At 45.7% G+C, this 25,865-nt stretch overlaps 1 protein-coding gene across 1 annotated transcript in view; it reads right to left on the reverse strand.

Moving 5' to 3' along the window:
* GLT1D1 (glycosyltransferase 1 domain containing 1) overlaps window positions 1-25,340 on the reverse strand; it is a 118,912-nt gene extending 93,572 nt beyond the window's left edge. Inside the window, exons 1-2 of the mRNA XM_004017310.6 lie at window positions 25,141-25,340; window positions 3,932-4,080 (exon numbers count right to left, since the gene is read on the reverse strand). Of these exons, the coding sequence (XP_004017359.1) occupies window positions 3,932-4,080; window positions 25,141-25,208 (217 nt within the window). The 5' untranslated portion in view covers window positions 25,209-25,340. The remainder of the gene's footprint in view (window positions 1-3,931; window positions 4,081-25,140) is intronic.
* Between the last annotated feature and the right edge of the window lie 525 nt (window positions 25,341-25,865).

Below are 25,865 nucleotides of genomic sequence, written 5' to 3' on the forward strand. Positions count from 1 at the left end.
AATCTCAAAAGGCACTGCTGCTGTTAAGTCGCTTCAGTCGTGTCCGACTCTGTGCGACCCCAGAGACGGCAGCCCACCAGGCTCCCCCGTCCCTGGGATTCTCCAGGCAAGAACACTGGAGTGGGTTGCCATTTCCTTCTCCAATGCATGAAAGTGAAAAGTGAAAGTGAAGTCGCTCAGTCATGTCCAACTCTTCGCAACCCCAAGGACTGCAGCCCACCAGGCTCCTCTGTTCATGGGTCTTTCCAGGCAAGAGTACTGGAGTGGGGTGCCATCGCCTTCTCTGATGGAGCATGCACAGATCAAGTTAAACAATGTGTTCATCAAATAGGGCTTCCCAGAAGGACTTCCAAAGGTCAATAAAAATTTCAAAAGAGCAAAAGCAAACCACTAAACAGACCAGATCTAATTTGAGTTCATACTGGGGTTTCTCAAACAAACCATCGCTACAGAGATTCAACATTGCAGCGAAAAGGTAGTGATCTTTCCTAGTATTTACCTTAGAAGTCTTTTGTCATGAAAAGGAGCAGATTTTATCTTTTTTCTTTCTGGTGAAGTGCCTCTCACTTCACAGCCTTTAGATACTAAGCACTCTGACAACACACAGGAGGTACAGAAAGGCGGTAAGTAAAAAATTCAAATGAAAACTTTAAAAAGGAATTTAAGTAAAAAAAAAAAATCAAGAGCATTTTGATGAACACAATGTGTATAGTAAAATGATCAACATACATTTCTCTGTATAAAGAATATCTGTGAAAATATAAGCCTAAAAACCTAGCTGCCATTGCCTCTATGGAAAGAACCCAGGGTACTTCCCTGATGGTCCAGTGATTAGGACTCATGCTTTCACTGCCAGGGGCACGGGTTCGATCCCTGGTCAGGGAACTAATATCCCACAAACTGCTTGGTGTGGCAGGCAAAAAAAAAAGGAACCCAGAAGATCACAAATCTGGGATGGTAGAGAAACTTACTTTTTCTCTCTATAACATTTTATATTGCTTGCCTTTCTTACTATTGACAGCTGTGACCTTTTCCAAAAATATATACAGCCAGACGTGGAAAAGCACCCCATGTAGAGATGGTTTACCCTCTGCCAGGGGCTTAGACTTTGGGGGATGTTCAGACTTTAGCACATGGGATGGACATGAACAGTTGGGGGACCAGAGAAAGGTCTGTGGCAGTTAAAATAATGGGTGTGAAAGATGTCCATAATTCCCAGAATCTGTGAATACATTACACAGGAAGGAGAAATCATGGTTTTGACAAATCTTTCCCTTTGTTTCTTGTTGAGAATAGACTTTAGGCTTGAATCTAGCAAGGAACAGACATCAGGTGGCTTTAAGAAGCCAGGTTCAGGAAACCATGGGATTTTTTTTTTTTCTCAGCAGACGATTGGGAGTGACAAATGGTCAGCATAAGCACTGATTTGGAAAGATCACTAAGTTATGTGTTTAAATATACCACATGTATGTGTGCATGCTCGGTCATGTTTTGACTCTTTGCAACCCCACAGACTGTAGCCTGCCAGGCTCCGCTGTTCATGGGATTTCCCAGGCAAGAATATTGGAGTGGGTTGCCATTTCCTTCTCCAGGGGATCTTCCCAGATCAGGGACTGAACCTTTGTCTCCTGCATCTCCCGCTTTGGCAAGCAAATTCTTTACCGCTGCACCATTGAGTGATACCTATATGGGAAAAGACGGTCCTACTTCCTATGGTGCAGGAGCAGGAGACAGAGCTAGAAGACTAATAAGGCTGATGCTGGGAGGGATTGGGACAGGAGGAGAAGGGGATGACAGAGAATGAGATGGCTGGATGGCATCACCAACACGATGGACATGAGTTTGAGTGAACTCTGGGAGTTGGTGATGGACAGGGAGGCCTGGAGTGCTGCAGTTCATGGGGTCACAAAGAGTCAGACACAACTGAGCGACTGAACTGAACTGAACTGTTAGTGCAGGGAAACAGGAATTCACCTTTAGCAATGAAATGTCTGAAAATTTCAGAGGTTGATACATTTTGCTGAGTGAAGTGTTACCCCCGTATGATGATTACTACAGATAATGTGGGGCCTCAAGTGACATACTATCTCCTGAAAAGCTGCCGCTGCCATGTCATTTAATTCATGTTTGGAAAAAGCCACTTGTGGCTCAACAACAAAATTATCTGTCTTGCCTCCCCTCGGTAGCCACTGGGCTCTCGGTGAAGTCAAGCCAACCTTGGAAGGGAAAAGAAGAACTATCCAAAAATTGTAGATAAAGCCAAGAGAATGATTGCATGCACATCCTTTCAAGGTTCAAGAAAGCAGTGTTTAAAGGTGCCCTGTGGATTAGTTTTCTAAGACTGTTGTGTGACTTCAGTATTTACTATTAATTAAAAGTTCTTACTCTGTGAAGTTGTAATTAGGAATAGACTAAGATAGTTATATAGGTAGTTGTAGAGTTCCCCAGTAGGGAATTATAGATAGAGAGGGACACCAGCGGAACTTTGGGAGACCACTGTAAGTTAACAAGCACTCAAGAAAAATATCAGGATTTTTTTTTCTAGATTCCACATGTATGTGTTAATACGCAATATTTGTTTTTCTCTTTCTGACTTACTTCACTTTGTATGACAGACTCTAGGTCCATCCTCATCACTACAAATGACTCAGTTTCATCCCTTTTTACGACTGAGTAACACTCCACTGTACATCGTGCCACGTCTTCATCCTTCATCTGTTGCCGGCCGTTAGGTCGTTCCCCTGTCGGGGCTATTGTAAACAGAGCTTCCGTGAACACTGGTGAATGTGGCCTTTTCAATTATGGTTTCCTCAGAGTATATGCCCAGTAATGGGATTGCTGTGTCATATAATAGCCCTATTTTTAGTTTTTTAGGAGCCTCCATAGTATTCTCCACAGTGGCTGTATCAATTTACATATGTGGAATCTGGAAAAATGGTACAGATGAACCTATTTTCACGGCAGGAATAGAGATGCAGACATAGAGACCAGACATGCAGACATGGGGTGGGTAACGTCGGGGTAGGGGGCGGGTGTTGGACTAACTGGGAGAGTAGCAATGATATACACACACTTATAGAACACACAGCTAGTGGGAAGCTGCTGTACAGACAGCGAGCTTACAGTTGATTGCCCTGCTAGACATTAACCAGTTCTACAGCCAACCCCATCCTAATATCCTTTTTTAAGAATTTTATTATTTATTTATTTTTGGCTTCACTGGGTCTTCCTTGCTAAGTGCAGCCTTTTCTCTAGCTGCCGCAAGTGGGGGCCTACTCTTTGTTGGGGTGCACAGACTTCTCACAGCAGTCGCTCTCCTGCCGTGAGGCATGGGCTCCAGGGTGCTTCAGGGCTTCAGTAATTGCAGCATGCGAGCACAGTAGTTGTGAAATACAGGCTTAGTTGCCCCGAGGTATGTGGGAACTTCCCATACCAGGGATTGAACCTATGTCCCCTGCGTTAACAACTGGACCACCAGAGAAGTCCTTATCCTAATATTCTTTACTAAATTACCTACTCAAGTCTCAGTTCCCCAAATGCTCTTTAAACTGGCTTTAGCACCTTAGTAGTTCCCTCATTAATATATCAATTGAATAAACTCTCTATGTGCTCACTTCTACATTTTGTGAAGGAGTCCCATTTTTAACTTTTGAACATTAGATTTTGAGTGAAGAAAAACACATCAAAAACATTCACGATAAGACTCTTAATGTAGTAAAAACAGCTTCAATATACATCCAATCTCAACTGGCGTAGTTACATCATTTTAGAAAATCACTCTGTTAAGAACAAACCGAAAAGATAATTGTGTTCCTTCCATTTCGGAGCCGGATAAATGGGATAAACTGTTTCATCTATGTTTCAAGTTGACGTTATAGGCACTGGTGGTTTTTGTGGCCCCTAGCGTTTCACCCTGAAGAGAAGGGCTTACCTTGCAAAAGTCTGCCTCCTCTATACAAATGCAGAGCCACAGCTGCCTCCAAGTTCTCTGCCTTGATGAAGCTTGAGATTTCAGATGGACTTTCAAAGTCAAAGGCATCTTTCAGAATACACACATGACCTGCAGCTTCTAGATGGTCCCTTTATCAAAAAAATAACAGAGAGAAAAGATAGGAAAACAAAAAATTAAAATGGAACAGGCTGCTGCTGTTGTCAAAACTTTAAATCAATCAAAAGATTCACTAAACCAAAAGTTAATAATACATATCTTCTGAATTGTCCTCTAGAAGCAATCCACCTAAAAGACATGCATCCATCAGCCTCAAATACCAGAACTGGGACTGGGACCAGGGCTGGGACCAAGGGTAGCAGGAAAGAAAGAGTAAATGTTAGTCGCTTCAGTCGTGTCTGACTCTTTGTGACCCCATGGACTGTAGCCCACCAGGCTCCTCTGTCCATGGATTCTCCAGGCAAGAATACTAGAGTGGGTTGCCATTCCATTCTCCAGGGGATCTTCCCGACCCAGGGATCAAACCTGGGTCCCCTGCATTGCAGGCAGATTCTTTATCATCTGTGCCACCAGGGAAGTTCAGTAAACCCAAATAGAGATCAGTATAAAATTACAGTCCATACCCCTCATAATACAATTGGGCTTTTCCATACACGAAATGGTGATCAACTTTTTAATGTGATCATCTTTCCAATGTACACTATTTGGAAAGTCTGCCATAGGCTTCAAGAAATAAACACTACTATACTGGGGGAAAACATCTATTTCTGCTTTATTGACTATGCCAAAGCCTTTGACTGTGTGGATCACAATAAACTGTGGAAAACTCTGAAAGAGATGGAAATACCAGAGCACCTGACCTGCCTCTTGAGAAACCTATATGCAGGTCAGGAAGCAACAGTTAGAACTGGACATGGAACAACAGACTGGTTCCAAATAGGAAAAGGAGTACGTCAAGGCTGTATATTGTCACCCTGCTTATTTAACTTATATGCAGAGTACACCATGAGAAATGCTGGGCTGGATGAAGCACAAGCTGGAATCAAGATTGCTGGGAGAAATATCAATAACCTCAGATATGCAGATGACACCACCCTTATGGCAGAAAGTGAAGAGTAACTAAAAGGCCTCTTGATGAAAGTGAAAGAGGAGAGCGAAAAAGTTGGCTTAAAGCTCAACATTCAGAAAACGAAGATCATGGCATCTGGTCCCATCACTCCATGGGAAATAGATGGGGAAACAGTGGAAACAGTGTCAGACTTTATTTTTCTGGGCTCCAAAATCACTGCAGATGGTGATTGCAGCCATGAAATTAAAAGACGCTTACTCCTTGGAAGAAAAGTTATGACCAACCTAGATAGCATATTCAAAAGCAGAGACATTACTTTGCCGACTAAGGTCCGTCTAGTCAAGGCTATGGTTTTTCCAGTGGTCATGTAAGGATGTGAGAGTTGGACTGTAAAGAAAGCTGAGCGCTGAAGAATTGATGCTTTTGAACTGTGGTGTTGGAGAAGACTCTTGGGAGTCCCTTGGACTGCAAGGAGATCCAACCAGTCCATTCTGAAGGAGATCAGCCCTGGGATTTCTTGGGAGGAAATGATGCTAAAGCTTAAACTCCAGTACTTTGGCTACCTCATGTGAAGAGTTGACTCATTGGAAAAGATTCTGATGCTGGGAGGGATTGGGGGCAGGAGGAGAAGGGGACGACAGAGGATGAGATGGCTGGATGGCATCACTGACTTGATGGACGTGAGTCTGAGTAAACTCCAGGAGTTGGTGATGGACAGGGAGGCCTGGCGTGCTGCGATTCATGGGGTCCCAAAGAGTCGGACATGACTGACAGACTGAACTGAACTGAACTCATACTGGGGAAACAGGAAGAAGCTCTTCTGTGGGCAAAGTAGCAACCACTAGTAGATTTACAATGCACAAACTCTGTGATCAAATAACTTTCCTTCTCAGAATTGATTCTAAAAGCACACTAGGGTATGAGTGCAACACGTGCACCCAAGAGTGAGCACTGAGGTAGCAAAAAAACTTAAGCCGTCCTCAGTGTGCAACAGGAGGGGCAGTTATACTACAGTGCATATGAGGCCATCAAGCCCTGATTCTATGACGAAAATGCAGATCACTGTGACGTTATTTAGAATGAACTCAATACACACTGTTAATGAAAAGACAGCAAAGTGAAGAACCCTGTGTATATATAGCATGTGTGCATAGACTATCTGAAGAAAGCTTTAGAAGAAATAGGTAACAATGATTCTGTCTAAAGAGAACCAGGGACCAGAGCTTTTTTGCATGGCTAGACCTTTTTGCATGGCTAGATACTTTGACCAGGTGCATATATGATTTTTAATATAGTAAGTCCCTAACACACATATGAGTTCCATTCTGAGAGCATGTTCCTAAGTCCAGTTTATTGGGAAGTCCAACAAAGTTAGCCTGAGTACCCAGCTAATACTATCAGCTATATATTACTGTACTGTAATAGGTTTATAATTTTCACACAAATAATACATAAAAAGGAAACAAACGCAAAAAAATAAAGAAAACATTTTTAACCCTACAGTACAGAATCTTGAAAAGTACAGCAGTAACAGTTATATGCCTGCTGCTTTTGTGCTCGCTTCCAGATATCCTGGGCTTGATATAAAGATACTGCACACTGTCCTCTATACCGTGAAGAAGTGAAGTGAAGTGAAGTCGCTCAGTCATGTCCGACTCTTTGTGACCCCGCAGACTGTAGCCCACCATCCATGGGATTCTCCAGGCAGGAATACTGGAGTGGATTGCCATTTCCTTCCCCAGCCTCTATACAGTAGTGCACAGTAAAGTACACAGAAGCATAACCAACTTGTAGACAATGCACACGTGTGACAACGTATGGCATGTGGCAAGGACACAGGACTGACTTATATGGTTAGACATGTGAAAGCACATTCTGCATTTTTAAAAATCTGCAATGTTTGTAAGTGGAACTTATTGTAATTGCTTGAGGTGTGTGTGTATGAGCATGTGAATGTACAGCCAATCCAACTTGGCTTCTCCCTTGATTAAAACCCTCAAATGGCTATAAGACTAGCCAGCTCAATTGTCACCTCTGTGAGAATGGGGCATACACCTGTCTTGCTTACTGGATAAAGCAAGCAGTGATGGCTGGATGTGTCTCTGGGATCAAGTCCAAGCGCCCTAGCCTAGCACAGAGCACCCTTCATATCCCACTTCCCCTGCAAGGCCAAGCGCATCCCACTCTTGCCATCCTTAGCTCCAGTCCTGCCCTTCCATCTGGAGGATGTCCAATGCATCATGCCTTCTGAGCCCCCTGACATGGCCCCAACATTCCCCAACACCAGCTCCCGTCAGTAAAATTTGACAGCCTCTGCTCCTAAAGCAGCTGTCCCCTCACTATTTCCATTGTGCTCCAAGCCTATCGCTACCACCATCCCTCTGGGCTGCAGTCATATGAGCGAGTCACATCATACTTAGAACTCCTATTACAGAAATGAAAACCAACAAGGACCTACTATAGCACAGGGGACTCTATACTCAATACCTTGTAATAATCTGTAAGGGAAAAGAATCTGAAAAAAGAATATATAGCTATGGCTGAATCACTTTGCTGTACACCTGAAATGAACACAACACTGTAAATCAACTATACTCCAAAAACAAAATCAAAAAAGAACAAACAGAAAAACACAAAATCAGCACATTGGTGGCAATCAAGGACACTTAAAATTACTCTTGAAAAGTTCTTAAATCATCCAGAAGGTACTGGAGTACAAAGCCCAAACCTAACACAGCTATTTCCCCCCTATTTCCAGAGATAATAAAGATGGTTATTCTTCAGCTGAACATCAGAGGAGTTAGCTGGGTGGCACTTGGGGCAATATTGTATGAAATAATAAGAGTAAACATAGAAGAACAAGGATCTAGAACATTCAATCCAAATGATCATAAAATGACCAACTTCCTTACACAGTGGGAGCCTCAGGAGAACTCGGGTCTTCAGAAGATACGTTAGATTCAAATCTTCAAGCCTACCTCCGCTCTGGGAAATATGGTGAGAATCATCACCGATACTACTACGTGAAGTATAAATTTTTTCTCTCTCTGTTTTCTCGTTTATGTTGTAAATTAAATGCATAAGGCTGCAGCTATCACCTTGCCAAGAAAGAAAAACTAAGGCCTGGAGACTTGAGTTGGCTTCTGCTCTTACAACGTATTGAGTATCTTTACCTTACCATTTCTGTTGTTAATGCTGATTGACCATGGTCACTGCCCCTCAACCCCACCCCCGACCACCACCACCTAACCCCCTCAACTCCTTTGGAAATGATGATGGCAACTATTAAGCAGAACCAGGAAAGAAGTCTGCAGGCTGTCTAGTTATCTGCTCACTTCAGCCTAATACACATCATGCAAAAACAAGGACACAACGAGCTTCAGAGCATAACTGCGAAATGACTGTTATTCCATCTTTAAAACTCTAAAATGAGAAGCCAAAAACAAAGGTGTTGGGAAATGGATGGGAAACAGTTTGAATTCTACTTAAGAAATTTATACCTGAGAAATTTCTGGCTGATGCAGAATCTATAGGGCAGGGCACACTAGATTGGGTGATGGGGTATAGACAATGCCTTGTTCTTTGTCTATTAAACACATTTTCAAATGGCATTTCAACACTAGCTTTATGATCTCATAAATATTTAAAAATAGTCTTTTTTTTTTTAATCTTAATTCTCTATGGACCAAGACTTGAGCCTTGTTTCCTGCTGATTTGTATCAGGCTGGCCAAAAAGTTCTTTCTGGCTTTTCCATAAGATCTTAAGGAAATAACACTTTCAAATTGCTTTGCCCTGGTTCCTTCTGAAACCAAGCAAGACCCTGTGGGGCTCCAGGGTACAGGGGCCTTTCTGTTCAATCTCCATGATCTCCACTGAGTTCCAAAAGGCAGATACAAACAGTTGCTAATCAGAGAAGGAAGGGGTTAAGAGGCAAGAGAGGAACAGCCAAGAAGCAACTGTTTGCTTCTGGTCAAAGTTTGAGATTAGCTGAGTACAGGCCATGCACACACCCTAATCCTATCGGCAACACTACCCTTGGACCACTGCTATAAAAATCCTCACCAAATTGTTCAGGGTTGGGACACACAGTTTCAAGGGCTCCCCTTTACCTGGGAAAGCAATAAAGCTATTCTTTTCTACTTCACTCAAAACTCTATCTCCGAGATTTGATTTGTTAGGGGAACCGCTGACTGAAACCATCTGCCCTGGCCAGGCACCATAGTAACCACGTGCATGAGTTGTGTTACACAGGAGGTCCTCGAAAGGAATGTAGAACTAACAAGTTAGCATCAACCAGAAGAATTCAGGAAAAGTCAAAAGGAAAGAGGAGACACCAGTACTTAGGTCCTACCAACCTCCCAGAATCCTTCTCACTGGAATCTATCTTGGCTGAGCCATGCAACTGCCACCAGGAAGGACGCTGAGTCAGAATTATTGGCCAGAGACAACCTGGAAACTAGCCTCATTACCATAAAACTCAGACTGTGAATCACATGGCAGAGCAGTTCTCCTGGGTTCTCTTACCCTACTGCTCTCCATCCAAGTCCCCTTCCCAATAAAGTCTCTTGCTTTGTCAGCACGTGTATTTCCTCCAACAATTCATTGTCACGTGTTAGACAAGAGCCCACTCTCAGGCCCTGGAAGGGATCCCCCTTCCTGCAACAGATTTGGCACCTGTGCACAGAGGCTGACCTTTCAGCATCACTGGGCTTCCCCAGTAGCCCAGCAGGTAAAGAATCTGCCTGCAATGCAGGAGACCCTGGTTCAATTCCTGGGTCAGGAAGATCCACTGGAGAAGGGATAGGCTACCCACTCCATTATTCTTATGCTTCCCTGGTGGCTCAGCTGGTAAAGAATCCGCCTGTAATGTGGAAGACCTGGGTTCGATCCCTGGGTTGGGAAGATCCCCTGGAGAAGGAAACAGCTACCCACTCCAGTATTCTGGCCTGGAGAATTCCATAGACTGTATAGTCCATGGGGTCGCAAAGAGTCAGACATGACTGAGCGACTTTCACTTTTCACTTGTCATGAGTGATAACTTGATTCAACTAATAAATTCCCCGAGCACCTGTTATGTCCGAGGAACTCTGGCTTTTTTGGCTTAACGAAGGCTTTTTTTGAGACCAAAAGCATCTCCAACAAATTAAGAGCCTTTAGCATGTTCTAGAAATTGACTGAACCTCCTTGCACATCCCTGACTCAAGATTCAAAGATTCAGTAGGACTCTACCTGCTTCTACCTGGCTGAAAGCCATCCTATTTAACTGAATGCACAAACAGAGCTTAATCATTTGTGTGTTTATCCTATGTGGATTTTGATGAACTATGATGTCTCCATTAAAAAAAAAAAAAAGGCAAGAAAAACTGATACAGGGCAGACAACACAAACTGCATCCCATTCCATAGCCACGAGCCCCTGCATGATCCTAAGATAGGAAACAGGAATCTAATATTCCTTAAGGCCATCTCACCTTGTGGGCCTTTAAGTGTGAGCAGCTAGCTGGGCCCATTGATTCTCATAGAACATTGCACCTAATGTCAACCTGGTGTTGACATTAATGTCTCGTGATGTCAACCTGGCTCAACTATGGTTCACCTGAGGGGAAAGAATGTCACATCACTGGTGGAGTGAAGTCATCTGTGTTGACGTATAAGATGTCACACTCTGATAATATTTCAAGAAGTTTTGAGACGTGGGACTTCCCAGGTGATCCAGTGGTTGACAGTCTACCTGCCAATGCAGGGGACATGGGTTCAATCCCTGGTCCAGGAAGATCCCACATGCCTCGGCACAACTAAACCTGTGTGCCACAACTACTGAGACCACAAGCCACAAATACTGAGCCTGCACCCTAGACCCCTAGCTCTGCAACAAGAGAGGCCACCACAATGAGAAGCCCGTGCACCGCCATGAAGAGTAGCCCCTGCTCACTGCAACTAGAGAAAGCCCATGTGCAGCAACAAAGACCCAATGCAGCCAAAAGTAATTAAGTAAATAAAAACTTTTTTAAGAAAGGAAGTTCAGATAAGTTAAGGGAAACCATGCTCATCTTGAAACCATGATGAAGCTCAGCAAGATGAAGACCTGTCAAGGCAATGCCCACATGAACCCGTGAGCCCTAGCTCAGGAAGATAAACTGGAGAGAACACTGCCCCTCTTGCCTCTCCATAAATGCAGTGAGATAATAACAGCACATTTGTGGGACATGGTGTTACCTTGCATATTATCTCCTTTGGTGAGTTCTGCAAACTGTAAAGTGAATCTACTTTTTAATGTGATTCTTGTACTCAAGAGATTCCTGTTAGGAAGTCACTTTTTTTTTAAAAAGAATGCAAACATACAGTCACAAAACAGGTAAAGCATCTAGATCAGGTCTCCTGAACCCAAAAGACTGCTGAGCTCAGACTGATGAAGTAAATGAACTTGAGGGGAAGGGGAGACAACAAGAAGTGAGGAGTCCTACACCAAATGGAAGAGACAGGTCCCATCTGCAGGGTGAGTCCTACCTTGTCTAATAATTAAGCCAACTGAGCACTGGAAATGTGGCAAGTTGAAAAAAGATGTGCTGAGTATAAAATATACATACAGGGACTTCCCTGGTGGTCCAGTGGCTAAGACTGCACTCCCACTGCAGGGAGCCTGGGTTCGATCCCTGGCCACAGAACTAGATCCCGCATGCAACAACTAAGAGTTCTCATGCCACAGCTAAGGATCTTGCATGCCACAATGAAGACCTGGTGCAACCAGATAAATAAATACAGCTCAATCATACTTTTTGTATTGACGACATGTTGAAATGATATTTGGATATACTGAGTTCATAAGCCTGTATTATTAAAATTAATTTGATCTGTTTCTGCTTTGTTTAAAGTGACTACTAGAATATTTTAAATTACACACGTGGCTCACTTTATGTCTAAACACATGGGATTACATCCTCTTCAGCTCTAGACCCCCTTCATGGATCACTGCTTTGGCATGGAGAAAGGGGTTGCATAACAATGAAGCTGTGAGCCATGCCATGCAGGGCCACCCAAGGTGGATGGGTCACAGTGAAGAGTTCTGACAAAATGTGGTCCACTGGATGAGGGAATGGCAAATCGCTCCAGTATTCTTACCAAGAGAACCCCATGGACAGTATGAAAAGGCAAAAGGATATGACATCAGAAGATGAGCCCCCCAGTTTGGAAGGTGTCCAATATGCTACTGGGGAAGAGTGGAGGGCAATCATGAACAGCTCTAAAAAGAGTGAAGTGGTTGGGCCAAAGTGGGAATGACACTCAGTTGTGGATGTGTCTGGTGATGAAAGTAAAGTCTGATGCTATAAAGAGCAATACTGCATAGGAACCTGGAATGTCAGGTCCACAAATCAAGGTAAAGTGGGCATGATCAAGCAGGAGATGCAAGAGTGAACATCGACGTTTTAAGGATCAGTGAACTAAAATGGATAGAAATGGGCAAATTTAATTCAGATGACCATTATGTCTACTATTGTGGGCAAGAATCCCTTAGAAGAAATGGAGCAGCCTTCAGTCAACAAGAGTCCAAAATGCAGTACTTGGGTGCACTGTCAAAAATAACAGAACAATCTCTGTTCGTTTCGAAACAAACCATTCAACAATACAGTAATCCAAGTCAATGCCCCAACCACGAATGCTGAAAAAGCTGAAGTTAATCGGTTCCATGAAGACCTACAAGACCTTCTAGAATTAACACCAAAAAAAAGATGTCCTTTGCATCATAGGGGATTAGAATGCAAAAGTAGGAAGTCAAGAGATACCTAAAACATTTATTTTTCCCTTAAACCTTCAAAAATTGATGCTTTTGAACTGTGGTGTTGGAGAAGACTCTTGAGAGTCCCTTGGACTACAAGGAGATCAAACCAGTCAATCCTAAAGGAAATCAGTCCTGAATATTCATTGGAAGCTGAAACTCTAATACTTTGGCTATCTGATGTGAAGAACTGACTCACTGGAAAAGACCCTGATGCTGGAAAAGATTGAAGGCAGGAAGATAAGAGAAGACAGAAGATGAGATGGTTGGATGGCATCACTGACTCGATGGACATGAGTTGGAGCAAGCTCTGGGGGGTGGTGATGGGCAGAGAAGCCTAGCTTGCTGCAGTCCATGGGGTCAGAAAGAGTCAGACACAACTGAGTGACTCAACTGAACTGAACTAAAACTTCAAAAGTTCAGAGGTCTGCTTTTCCTCTTTCCTTTACTGATAAGTATCAGTAAAGCTTTCACTCTGAAATGTGTCACCTCTGTCAACTACAAATTGGCACTTGCCAAGAGCATTTGCCAGTTTCTACATAGCTCAGTTGGTAAATCATCTGCCTGCAATGCAGGAGACCCAGGTTCGATTCCTGGGTCAGTTAAGTTCCCCTGGAGAAGGAAATGGCAACCCACTCCAGTATTCTTGCCTGGAGAATCCCATGGACAGAGGAGCCTGACAGGCTACAGTCTATGGGATCAGAAGAGTCGGACACGACTTAGCAACTAAACCACCACCACCACCACCAAACAAGAACAAGGGCGTTTGCCATCTGCTTCTGCAAGATTGAACCCTGTGCTGCTGCAGCTACTGATCTTCAATACCGGCTGAGGGAATCCAGGGTGGAATGAGACACTCTGTGTTCCAGGGAATCTGGGGGGGCAGGTCTTTAGATAGTTAGATATTTCCAGGAACTGATTTCATGATCCCAAACTTTGTATCTCTTCATATCTAGGAAAGCACTAAATCCCTTCATGGTGACATCAGCTTCTCGTGACTAGCAGAAAACCTTGTGTAAAGTAAGCGCTCAGTTGCATTGAACTCCCCTATTGACCTTCCTTCTTCCCCTTGCCTCTTTGGAGCAGTCTCTCAGAGCTATCAGAGGTACTATCTCCCAGGCTGCAGCCCTCATTTTACCCCAAATAAAACTTAGCTCGCAACTCTCACGTTGCACATCTTTTTTGTCGACACTTCGATAACATCCATTTCCACTTCCCCTCTTCCTTGAACATCCGCATCCCTCATTTCAGTGTGCAGCACTCAACTCCAGGATCCAATCAGAGCACACCACCTATGTATACAACCAGCCTGGGGCAGGCACTTTGAGACTTGGGATTGCACTTTCAGGGACTCAGACTTGTGTTTCTTGCTGAAACTGAAAGTGAAGTCGCTCAGTTGTGTCCAACTCTTTGCAGATCCCATGGATGGTAGCCTACCAGGCTCCACCGTCCATGGGATTTTCCAGGCAAGAATACTGGAGTGTGCTGCCATTTCCTTCTCCAGGGGATCTTCCCAACCCAGGGATCAAACCCTGGTCTCCTGCACTGCAGACAGACGCCTTACCGTCTGAGCCACCAGGGAGAGTTCTGTTTCTTGCTGGGCTTGAACTGAATAGATATAGAGTTGGGAGGTGCCAGCAAAGAAATCCTGACAAGAATGAGAAGTGGATCCTAGACGCAGAGAGCAACTGACTCCCATCCACACCATCTTAAAAGCAATATCATGCCTGCAGTCTGCCCTACCTTCAGACTTTTTATAGGATTAGCAACTAAATCCCTTTCCTTGTCCAGGCGATTAGGGTTGGGTTTTCAGTGACATGAGGCTGCAAATCTCTGCTACTATTATAGACCATCGGATTAGAGCCTTTCTTATTCTTGATCTAAAATCCTGTCTAGCTTCTCATAAACCATCAGGGTCTCTAATCACAGAGGTGATCTTTCCCCAAGGTCCTTCATCCTTTCCACAGCAACAGTACTCTCTGACCTCAGAGGGTCACAAAGCCCCTCCCTGTCCCCTATTTCTTATTTGTAGAAAAAGGCTTTAGTTTCCTAGACCTTCCCTGAGTTCCAAAGAACAGACTCAAGCAGTTACTAATTAGGGAAGGGAGGGAGCATGGAAACAATAGAAGCAACCATCAATTGCTCAAAACAAAAAAAGTAATAAAGAAAAATATTAAAAAGAAAAACAAACTCCCAAAAATAGAAAATAAAATAAGAAAGGATAATTTAGTGATCAAGCAAGAGTCCTGCTCACAGACATGGAGAACAGACTTACAGGTTGCCAAGAGGATGGATGAAGGGAAAGGATAGTTTCAAAGTTTGAGATTGACTTATACACACTGTTATATTGTAAATGAATAGCCAACAAGGACCTATTGTCTAGCACAGGGAACCTGCTCAATGTTATGTGGCAGCCTGGATGAGAAGGGAGTTTAGGGGAGAATGGATACATGGGTACGTATGGCTGAGTCCCTTCACTGTTCACCTGAAACTATCACAGCGTTGCTTGTTAATCAGCTATACCCCAATACAAGATAAAAAGCTTTAGAAAAGGAAAATTACAGCAACAACAACAAAAAGAAAACCAGACATCTCAAGTTAAGGAATTGAGGACTTTTCTATGTATTGGGAAGATGCAAGAGTCTGGGCTTGCTGACAGCATTCCTTTGGTATGCACCTCAGCTATCTGGAGCCAGTATCCTGGGTTTTCACATCCTGAGATTCCTCAGGCTGCAGTCTGATGTCTGCTATTAATAGATGGCAGGTATTCTTTCCTTCCTGAGTTCCCTCAGGGCTCACCAGCTCACCATCAGTGGCGGCTGCAATCGCCAATGACTGTGACGTCCTTGTCTACTGATATGGCAGGAAATATTCAAATTTTCACATCCCTTACATCATCTCTCTCCTCTGCTACATCATCCCAGGTCCTTCCAAGTCGTTTTCAAAACTACTCTCCCTTTGTTCCTATGTCAACCACTGCAGCCCCTCACTCTGAAGTCTTACTAGCATTCAATCCAGAACCTTCACCTGGCAGCTGCCCTCTCTTGCTAACTCTTCAGATGCCTCCACTTCTCAACTCCACAAGCTGCTTCCTGTCTCAGGGCATCCCCACAGGAGGGTCCCTTGGCCAGAAATGCTGTTCCCAACCTTTTTCCCTCTTCACCCAGTTAACCCACAGGTTTTAAGCTCTAGCTTAAAAAGTTATTTCTCTTGGGATTTTTCTGGTGACCCAATGGTTAAGGTTCCATACTTCCAATGCATGGGGCGTGGGTTCCATCCCTGGTTGAGGAACTAAGATTCCACATGCTGTGCAGTGTGGCCAAAGTAAATAAATAATAAAAAATAAATAAATAAAAGTTTTTTCTCATATGCAAACATTCACAGCAGCCCTATTCACAGTAGCCAGTAAGTACAAACAACTCAAATGTCCTTCAGCTGATGGATGGACAAGCAAAATGTGATACGTCCATAAATGGAATATATTATTCTGCTATAAAAGAATTAAGTACTGATGCATTCTGCAGAGTCTTCAGAAAGGACCATATAGAGTATGATTTCATTTATATGAGATGTCCAGAAGAGGCAAATCCACGGGGACAGAAAGATTATTGGCTGCCTGGAGCTTGGGGAGGTGCACTTGGGGGTGGAGGGGGGAATGACAGCTGATGGGTCTGGGGTGCCTTTTGAAATGGCTAAAAATGTTCTGAAATGAGATAGTGGTGATGGTTGTGTGACTTTATGAATATACTAAAAACCACTGAATTGGATGCTTTAAAAGGGTGAATTTTATGGCATGTGAATTATATCTCAATTAAAAAAACTGCATGAGAAAGGAAAAGCTATTTCTCTGGGGAGCCTCCCAGACCCTCTAGAAATAGGTCTGTCCTTTGAACACACTCTTGTGTGTGTGTGTGTGTGTGTGTGTGTGTGAGCGCACTCAGTCATGTCCAACTCTTTGTAACCCCACGGACTGTAGCCTGCCAGGCTCCTCTGCCCGTGGAATTTTCCAGGCAAGAATAATGGATCAGGTTGCCACTTCCTATTCCAGGGGATCAACCCAGGGATCAAACCCACATCTCTTGTGTCTCCTGCATTGGCAGGTGGAACACAGTTTTACCACCTGGCAGGTCTTCCTAGCATTGATCATATTGTAATTAAAGAATCTGTGTGATTGTACTTTTGTGCTAGAATGCTGAAACCTTCTTTCAAATGACAGGGCATAGCATTGAGCTGATGTGCTAAAAATTCTTTGGCTGAGCAGCTGCTGGCTTCTGCAGGGCTCACCTGTTTTCCTCTGTTCCAGAGCCTTCCCAGCACTGTGGCCCTGGAGATGCTCAATAATAAATATTTGCTGAATGAAAACAATAAGCAACAATGATTTTATCAGGGGAAAAGATGAAAGAGCCTCTTCCCACTGACTTAATGTACACCTGCAGTTTCTGAAACTGGGCAGGACCCTGTGGGGCTGCTGGGTGTGGAAACCTTTACAAGAAATAGGCTTCATACAGCCTCGGTGACCTGCCCTGAGTTCCAAAGAGCAGGTTCAAACAGTTGTTCATCAGGGAAGGGAGGGGTTGCGGAGAAAAGGGAAGAGCAGTCAAGAAACAATACTGCAGCCTTGGGACAGGGTCCTGGTTCCATGTCAAGGGGTACATAGAACAATATCTCTGAGCTCTTCTGCAGAGCCAACCCCCCAGCAGGTGGTTACAGCAGAATTCAGACCTATACCAGCAGAGGGTCCCTGGGCAGTAGGGTCAGGGCTGTACTAGATGTGATGATATTTGCTTTCCTCCTTTTTTTTTCCCCTCCAGTGCATTTCCACAAAGTCTTCTATTTGCTTCTGTTATCTAAACTACTTCCCATCAAATAAAATCACTTCACACTGTGTTTCAGATGGAGGAAAAAGAGAGCACACAGCCACACACTCCTGCACAAAGTCTGGCTCTCTCAACACAGGGACACTGCACTCACTCTGGTGTCAGAGCCCTAACTCCAAAAGTCAGTCCAAGCACTAACTTTTAGAACTCCCTACTCTGCCGTGTGATTCTGGTTTTTTGTTTTCAATTTTTTGGCCCCATCAAAAAATTAAAAATTAAATTGAACCTATGCCCTCTGCATTAGAAGTGTAGAGTCTAAACTAACTGAACCCCCAGGGAAGTCCCAGAACTGTGGACCCAGCAAGCCTCAATCTTTTACCACCTTTTCTTGTTTTCCGTCTCTTCTTCTTCTTCTTCTTCTTTTTTTTTTTTTTTTTTGCCAAAATAAGTAGCTTGTGGGATCTTAATTCCCCAACCAGGAACTGAACCAGGGCCCTCAGCAGTGAAAGTGCTGAGCCCTGACCACTGGATCGCCAGGGAAGTTCCTTCTTTTCCATCTCTTTTCTTGCATTTTTTTTTTCTACTAAAAAGATGCACAGTTTGAGAGTTGCGAGCTAAGTTTTATTTGGGGCAAAATGAGGACTGCAGCCCGAGAGGCAACACCTCAGATAGCTCTGAGAGACTACTCCAAAGAGGCAGAGGGGAAAGATTAACATATAAGGTTTTGGTGAAGGCGGAGCTCAATACCATTAAGCATTCATTTTACAGGAGGTTTTCTGCTAGTCATATGAGGATCTGAAGAGGAACCAGAGATCAAATTGCCAACATTTGCTGGATCATCAGAGAAAGCAAAGGAATTCCAGAAAGATATCTACCTCTGTTTCATTGAATACACCAAAGCCTTTGACTGTGTGAATCATAATAAACTGTAGAAAGCTCTTAAAGAGATGGGAATACCAAACCATCTTACCTGTCTCCTGAGAAACCTACATGAGGATCAAGAAGCAACAGTCAGAACTCAGTATGTGACTACTGATTGGTGCATGATTGAGAAAGAAGTATGATAGGGCTGTCACCCTGTTTGTTTAACCTATGTGCTGAGTACATCATGAGAAATGCCAGGCTGGGCGAGTTACAAGCTGAAATCGAGAGAAGCGTGAGAAACATCAACAACCTCAGATATGCAGATGATACCACTTTAATGGCAGAAAGAGAAGAGGAACTAAAGAGCCTCTTGATGAGAGTGAAGGACGAGAGTAAAGGGCCGGCTTAAAACTAAATATTAAGAAAACTAAGATCACGGCATCCAGCCCCATTACTTCATGACAAATAGAAGGGGAAAAGGTGGAAAAGGTGGAAGTAGTGACATATTTCCTCTTCTTGGGCTCTAAAATCACTGCAGATGGTGACTGCAGCCATGAAGTCAGAAGACATTTGCTTCCTGGCAGGAAAGCTATGACAAACCTAGGCAGTGTGCTGAAAAGCAGAGACATTACTTTGCTGACAAACGTCCGTATAGTCAAGGCTATACTCTTCCCAGTGGTCACTTACGGTTGTGACAGCGGAACCGTAAAAAAGGCAGAGTGCCAAAGAATTGATGCCTTCAAACTGTGGTGCTGGAGAAGACTCCTGAGAGTCCCTTGGACAGCAAGGAGATCAAACCAGTCAATCCTAAAGAAAATCAACCCCAAATACTCATTGGAGGGACTGATGCTGAAGCTGAAACTCCAGTGTTTTGGTCAGCTGATGGGAACAGATGACTCATTACAAGTCCCTGATGCTTGAAAAGATTGAGGGCAAAAGAGAAGAGGGCATCAGAGGATGAGATGGCTGGCTGGTATTACCAATGCAATGGGCATGAACTTGGGCAAACTTAGGGAGATGGTGAGGGACAGAGAGACCTGGCGTGCTGCAGTCCATGGGGTTGCAAAGAGTCAGATACAACTGGGAAACAAAACAAAACAAACAAAAAGGATTGGGATCATAAAATCTGTTCCTGAAAATATCCAACTATCTAAAGACCTGTTCCACCAGATTCCCTGGAGCAGAGTCCTCACTCCCCCCTGAACTCCCTCAGGGGTTGTTGAAGGTCAACAGCTAAAGCAGCACAGGGTTCAGTCTCCACAGAGGCAGATGGCAAATGCCCTTGTTCAGTCGCTGGCAGCGCCCTTGGCAAATGCCAATTTGTCGTTGACATCCTTAAACCTTTAGCCACACTGACGGAGGAAACAGACAGAGCTGGACTCCATCTTAGGCCAGGCTGCCAACATTACGCTACACGCATCGTCACCCTCCCAATGGACTCTGAACTTTGTGCCCGATGTCTGTAGAAATGGCATACCGATGGAAAACCAGACCCCACCACGGATAAAAGAGCCTCAGGACTTATACTTGGACTCTCCGTTGCCTAAAAGAATATGCTCATTATCTCTGTAACAGAACAAAGTGATCAATTCCATTATGTTTATCGGGATGTGACCACAGGCCTATTGATAAATGTCCACTATTTACCTAGTCTTGTGACACATGAATCATGGGTTAACTTTGATCATATCTCTCTTTTACCTTGTCCAGACTAGTTTCAAGGAATTTGGGGAGGTGGGTTTGAGCAAGTACACTTAGGGTATATAAAGTTTTCACAAAAACTGGTCAGGGTCTTTGGCTAAGAGGAGTAGTAAACTGCCTTGGGCCCGCCGGTGTAATAAACTGCACTTCACTATCTACGTTGTCCTTCTGAGTGAGTTTGTTCCCCAGAACACGTGGCTACAACACTGCAGACAAAACTCTAGGTATGGGACGTAGTAATCTATCAAGTCTCTGATGGTGTGATTTAGACCAGGGGTCAGCACCCTTCCCTGGAAATGGCCAGAGAGTAAATAGCTTTGAGTTTAGAGGTGGAGGATCTCTGACCTACTACTTGACCCTGCTATTGATTTTATCCTAACAGGAGGTGTCCTTTGACACTGATCTCCCGTTACTTTGTCCCAAAGAGAATGGTATGACTTTTTTTTTTCATTTGTGCAATTTAAATTTCCACCTTTACTGTGAGGAACTGACCTGAACCCATTCGCCTGGCTCAGAGGATCCTCAGGATTTTGGGGTTCTTTTGGAAATTGTTGACAGCCTCAGGGGATTAGAAGTGAGAGGAGGGAAACATGGATCCCCTTGCTGGACCTGGCTTCTATCTGAGCCAGGTGACACAGTGGGGACACTGACCAAAGGGAGATGCAGACAGCAGGGCTGCTGGGTGGGCAGGGCTCCCTGATTCTCCTCCACACAAAGGCCCCCATATCCATGCAGCAAACCACGTACCCTAAACAGTTCTCTTCTTTATGACACGCTGCATGCTGGTGAACAAACCTCTGATGCAGGTTTCTAACATTCATAGGGCTTAGGAGACAATCCCAGAGAGTAGGCCTTGATTAGGGTATTTAAAATTCTGCAAACAGGACTTCCCTGGTGGTCCAGTGTATAAGAATCCGCCTGCCAATGCAGGGGACATGGGTTCAAGCCCTGGTCTGGGAAGATTCCACATGCCGTGGGGCATCTAACCCTTGAACAACTACTAGCCTATGCTCTAGAGCCCATGAGCTGCAACTACTGAAGCCCACATACCCTAAAGCCCCTGCTCCACAACATCAGAAAACTCGGCAATGAGAAGCCGGTACACTGTAACCAAAGAGTAGAAGCCCTCGAAGGAATGAAGACACAGCACAGCCAAAAATAAATGAATAACTGAAGCCTGCATCCCTGGCCTCTACTCACAGGATGCCAGGAGCTGTGACAACCGAAGATGCCTCTAGGTACTGTTCCATGTTCTCTGGGGGCAAAATCACTCCCTCCTCCTTCATGCCTCTGCTCCCATCAAGAAGCACTGACCTATGGGACTGCCCTGGCAGTCCAATGGTTAAGACTTCAAGCTTAACCACTGCAGGGATCACCAGTTCAATACCTGGTCAGGGAACTAAGATCCTGCATCACTCCAGATGCAGCAAAAAAAAAAAAAAAAAAATCACTGACCTAGAATATTCTATACTGCTTGGTTTGCACAATTTGGTTCAGAAGGGATACGCTTTTACCAACATCCTACCTGCTTGCCCCTCATCCCAAGACACCAGCCCCTTCATACTGACCCTTCCCTGCTTTGTCAACTTAGGTACATACTCTCATGACCAGCCCACGTTTACTGAGTGCGTACTAAGTACCAAGCCCTGTTTCAAAACACTCACATTTGACCCTAATAACAAGTCTATGTGGCAGGTTTGACATGTGATTATGTAACTTGACCTAGATCTTAGAGATCTTAAGCAGGGAAGCTGGCAAGTGAGGGCAGGAGATCTGAACCAGCCTAAGTCTAGCCCAGGATAGCTTCCCAGAGTGCCCTGTATATTGTCCTGTCCCACGTGGGTGTGCCCACAGCAAGTCAGCATCGCTGTTTATATATTGGGTGTTCATTTGCAACTACAAGCTTGAGTGTGCAAGAACGGACCCATTTCTCCTTTTTGTAAGCCCAGTCTTGTCTAACTCAGCCTGCCTGGGTAGACTTATGGTTCGGAACCCCAATCTTATTCATTTGGGGGGCTCCCTTCCCCATGGCCCAGGGTCATTGGAGGATCACAGGAGTCTCCCTCAGAGAATATCTGAACCTCTGGCTCTCACTGCTTTCTGATAATTGGCTCCCAGGGAAGTTTGTTGCCAAGGAAACCTTCCCCTCCCCTTCAGGATACACAGCATCATTTCCTCAAGGAACCCAGGCTTTCACAAGACAAAAGATATCTTCCAGCAACTTCTGCTTTTCCCCTTTTCTACTCCCATCCCCAGCAATCTTTCTGAGTGAGTGAAGGGGAGGCCAAAGCCTGGATCTGATGAGAGAGACAGACCAAAGCAGAGAACAATATTTTGCATCCTGTACAACAAAGAAAAAAAAAGAACACAGTAACTGAAGGGCCCTGCACCCTTGATAAATGTCTGTGGCAGTGTCTGTCTGGTGCCCCTGGAAGCCCTTTGATGGGAGAGGGCCTTTGAGCAATTTGGCTTGATATGTGCCCCTTGAGGGGCTTCCCAGGTGCTGCTAGTGGTAAATAACCCGCCTGCCAATGCAGGAGACATAAGAGACGCGGGTTGATCCCTAGGTCGGGAATATCCCCTGGAGGAGGGCATGGCTACACACTTCAGTATCCTTGCCTGGAAAATCCCATGGACAGAGGAGCCTGGTGGGCTACACTCCATGGGGCTGCAAAGAATTGGTCGTGACTGAAGCGACTTAGCCTGCACACACATGTGGCTAGCGTTAAGGAGTGGAGTGTTAAATAATGGATGCTTTCTCTGGTTTCCAAAGCATAAACTATGGGGGCAGGCTCTGCTGGGCTGGCCACTCTCTCTGACCTCCTTTCCTCACCACTCCCAGTCCAGGGAGTATGGCTTTCTTTCTGTTCCTCAAGAGCCTATTCTGTTCCCAGGACCTGTGTTGAGCTATTACCTTATCTTAGGACCATCCACCATTCCAGATCCCCAAGAGACTGCCTCCTTCTGTCACTGAGGTCTTTATTTGAATGTCACCTCCTGAGAGAGCTCTTCTCTAAACCCACAGCCTCAATCACCTCCTTTATTTCTGGTTAATATCCCCAAATCTCTCTTCCCTTCACAGACTGTGCTCCATGAAGGTGAAGACCACTGTGTGCCTCCTGGCTACTTGTGCCCAAATGAGTGATGACTGGGACTTCTGCAGTGGTCTAGGGGTTAAGACTCCAAACTTTCACTGCAGGGGGCACAGGTTCTATCCCTAGTCGGGGAAGTAAGATCCCATATGTGGCACAGCACGGGAAAAAAAAATATATATATATATATATATATATATATATATATATATACACACACACACATAGCGGGAAGCACAGCTGCCTTCCAAACGCGTGATGGCAGTGTCACTATCTTAAACCTGTATGGTGAAAATTCTAGTTGGAAAACCCGTAAACTTCAGAACACTGATGTATCTGGTGGGCCATTCTCACTGATGCACTTCAGGAGAACTAACATATTCGAAGGAGAAAGCAGGGACAGGAAGCGGTAAGTGAGGCCCCATCACTCACTCTCATGATGAGGAAGCAGGTTCACAGAGGGGAAGTCAATTAAGAAATTATATGAAGCAAGTCACTCTGCCTTAAAAAAAAAAAAAAAAAAGCTGCTATGAAACTTCAGCAAGGAGATCAAACCAGTCCATTCTAAAGTATATCAGTCCTGAATATTCATTGGAAGGACTGATGCTGAAGCTCCAATACTTTGGCCACCTGATGTGAAGAGCCAACTCGTTGGAAAAGACCTTGATGCTGGGAAAGATTGAAGGAAGGAGGAGAAGGGGACGACAGAGGATGAGATGGTTGGATGGCATCACCAACTGGGAGTTGGTGATGGACAGGGAAGCCTTGTGTGTTGCTGTCCATGGGGTTGCAAAGAGTCAGACATGACTGAATGACTGAACTGAACTGAACTGAGCTTCAGGCACTAATCAGTTCCCTCCTTGCCCTGAGGACTTTTACCTTCCAGCAGGGAGAAGAGAAAAAAGTAGAGGGGTAAATCTAGAAAACAAGAAAACTGCAACTGCATTAAAAGATAAATGTTAAGAAGATAACCATACAGGGAGAGGGGTAGGTAAGGAAGAGAGAAGACTAGTTTGTTTCTTAGTGTGTGGGTGGGAGAGGTGGGTATGTTGACCATGTGACAGCGCTTGTGGAATCTTAGCTTCCCCACCAGGGATCGAACCTCCATCCTCAGCATTGCAGGGTGGATTCTTAACCACTAGACCACCAGGGAAGTCCAAAGGAAAGTACTCAGGATGGCAGGATGCAGGAACACTGGTTTGTACTTTTGCTGCGCCTTCTGCCTGGAAATCCTGGTTAGCCACACGCCCTCCCCCCATACCCTGCCAGGCCGCCCGGCTTCAAGGAACGCTCCAGGCACCCAGGATTCTGCGCAGATGTCACTCCAACAGGGAGGCCTCCTTGAGCATCCTGCCTGAAACAGCACACGCGCACACGCGGCCCCCGGCCTGTGCCTATACGGGTCTATAGGTATCACTGTATACACCGACCCATAGGCTTTTATTCTTTCTCCAGCGTCCCCACTGAAATGTGGCGTCTGGAAGCCCCGACTTGGGGTTTCGTTGCTGTCTCCCCAAATCTAAGGCACTCACAATCAATAGAGGGCATCCCTGAAGGCGGCCCCGGCGAGAAGCGCGCGGAGAGCGCCGAGAAGCCTCCGCCGCGCTGCCTCGCGGGGCCACCCTGATGCCGGGTATCACTGGGATCCCCCGCCGAGCGGCCCCGGGGGCTCATTAGAATCGGAGCGCCAGGCTAGGGCCCGAGCCCCCGCGCCTGAGCAGAGCCAGCGCGCGCCTCGCATTCCCGCTCTCCCCGGGCCCCGCGCCCGCCGGCTGGTCCGTTTGGGCGAGCGGTTCGGTCGGGGAAGCCAGGCCGACCCCCTCCCCGTCCCCTCCCGGTGCCCTCGCCGAGGCCCCGGGCGCCGCCGCACCTACCGGACGCGCTGGGCGGTGACTGCGTTGCCCGTGTGCCGCCGGAGCACCGCCAGGAATAGGAGCCGCATGCCGCCGCCGCCGCCCGGCCATCCACCGCCCGCTGAGGCCCGGCCCGGGGCGGGGGCGGGGACGCGGACCCCGGCGGCGGGCGGCAGGGCTGAGTCAGTCCGCCCGCCGCTCCCCAGGCCGCGCCCGCGCTCGCCGGTTCCGGCGCCGGGGGTCTGGGGCGAGCGGGGCAGCGAGTGGGGCGCGTGCCCGGGAAGGTGAGGGGTGGGGGTGGTCCGGAGGTCCCTCCCATGGGACCAGCACCGGGGCGTCCGCGGGTCCCCTCCATGGGAACCAAAAGAGGCTCCTCTGGTGGTCCCAGAGTGACCATAGGTCTGCATCCCTGTGGCCTGTAACCTGAGATGATGACAGGTCCCTTCCCGCTTAGACAAGGAGGGCTGGGTGGCCACAGTCCCCTCCCACAGGGACCAGGGTTAGCCGCAGGTTCCCCACCACACACACACACACACACACACACACACACACACACACACACACGAACCAGGTGGCTGCCCATTGCTCCCCTGGGGACCAAGGGTTGCAAGTCCCTTTCCACAGCGGCTGTCACAAGGAGTGATGACCAAGTCCCTCCTACAGGAACCAGAGGAGGCCACAAGTGGACTCCCAAGGGGATCAGGTTGACCTGATGTCCACTCCCATGGGTACCACCACAAGGGATT

The sequence above is a fragment of the Ovis aries genome, chromosome 17 (genome assembly GCF_016772045.2).
Source record: "Ovis aries strain OAR_USU_Benz2616 breed Rambouillet chromosome 17, ARS-UI_Ramb_v3.0, whole genome shotgun sequence".
In the NCBI taxonomy this organism is placed as follows: Eukaryota; Metazoa; Chordata; class Mammalia; order Artiodactyla; family Bovidae; genus Ovis; species Ovis aries.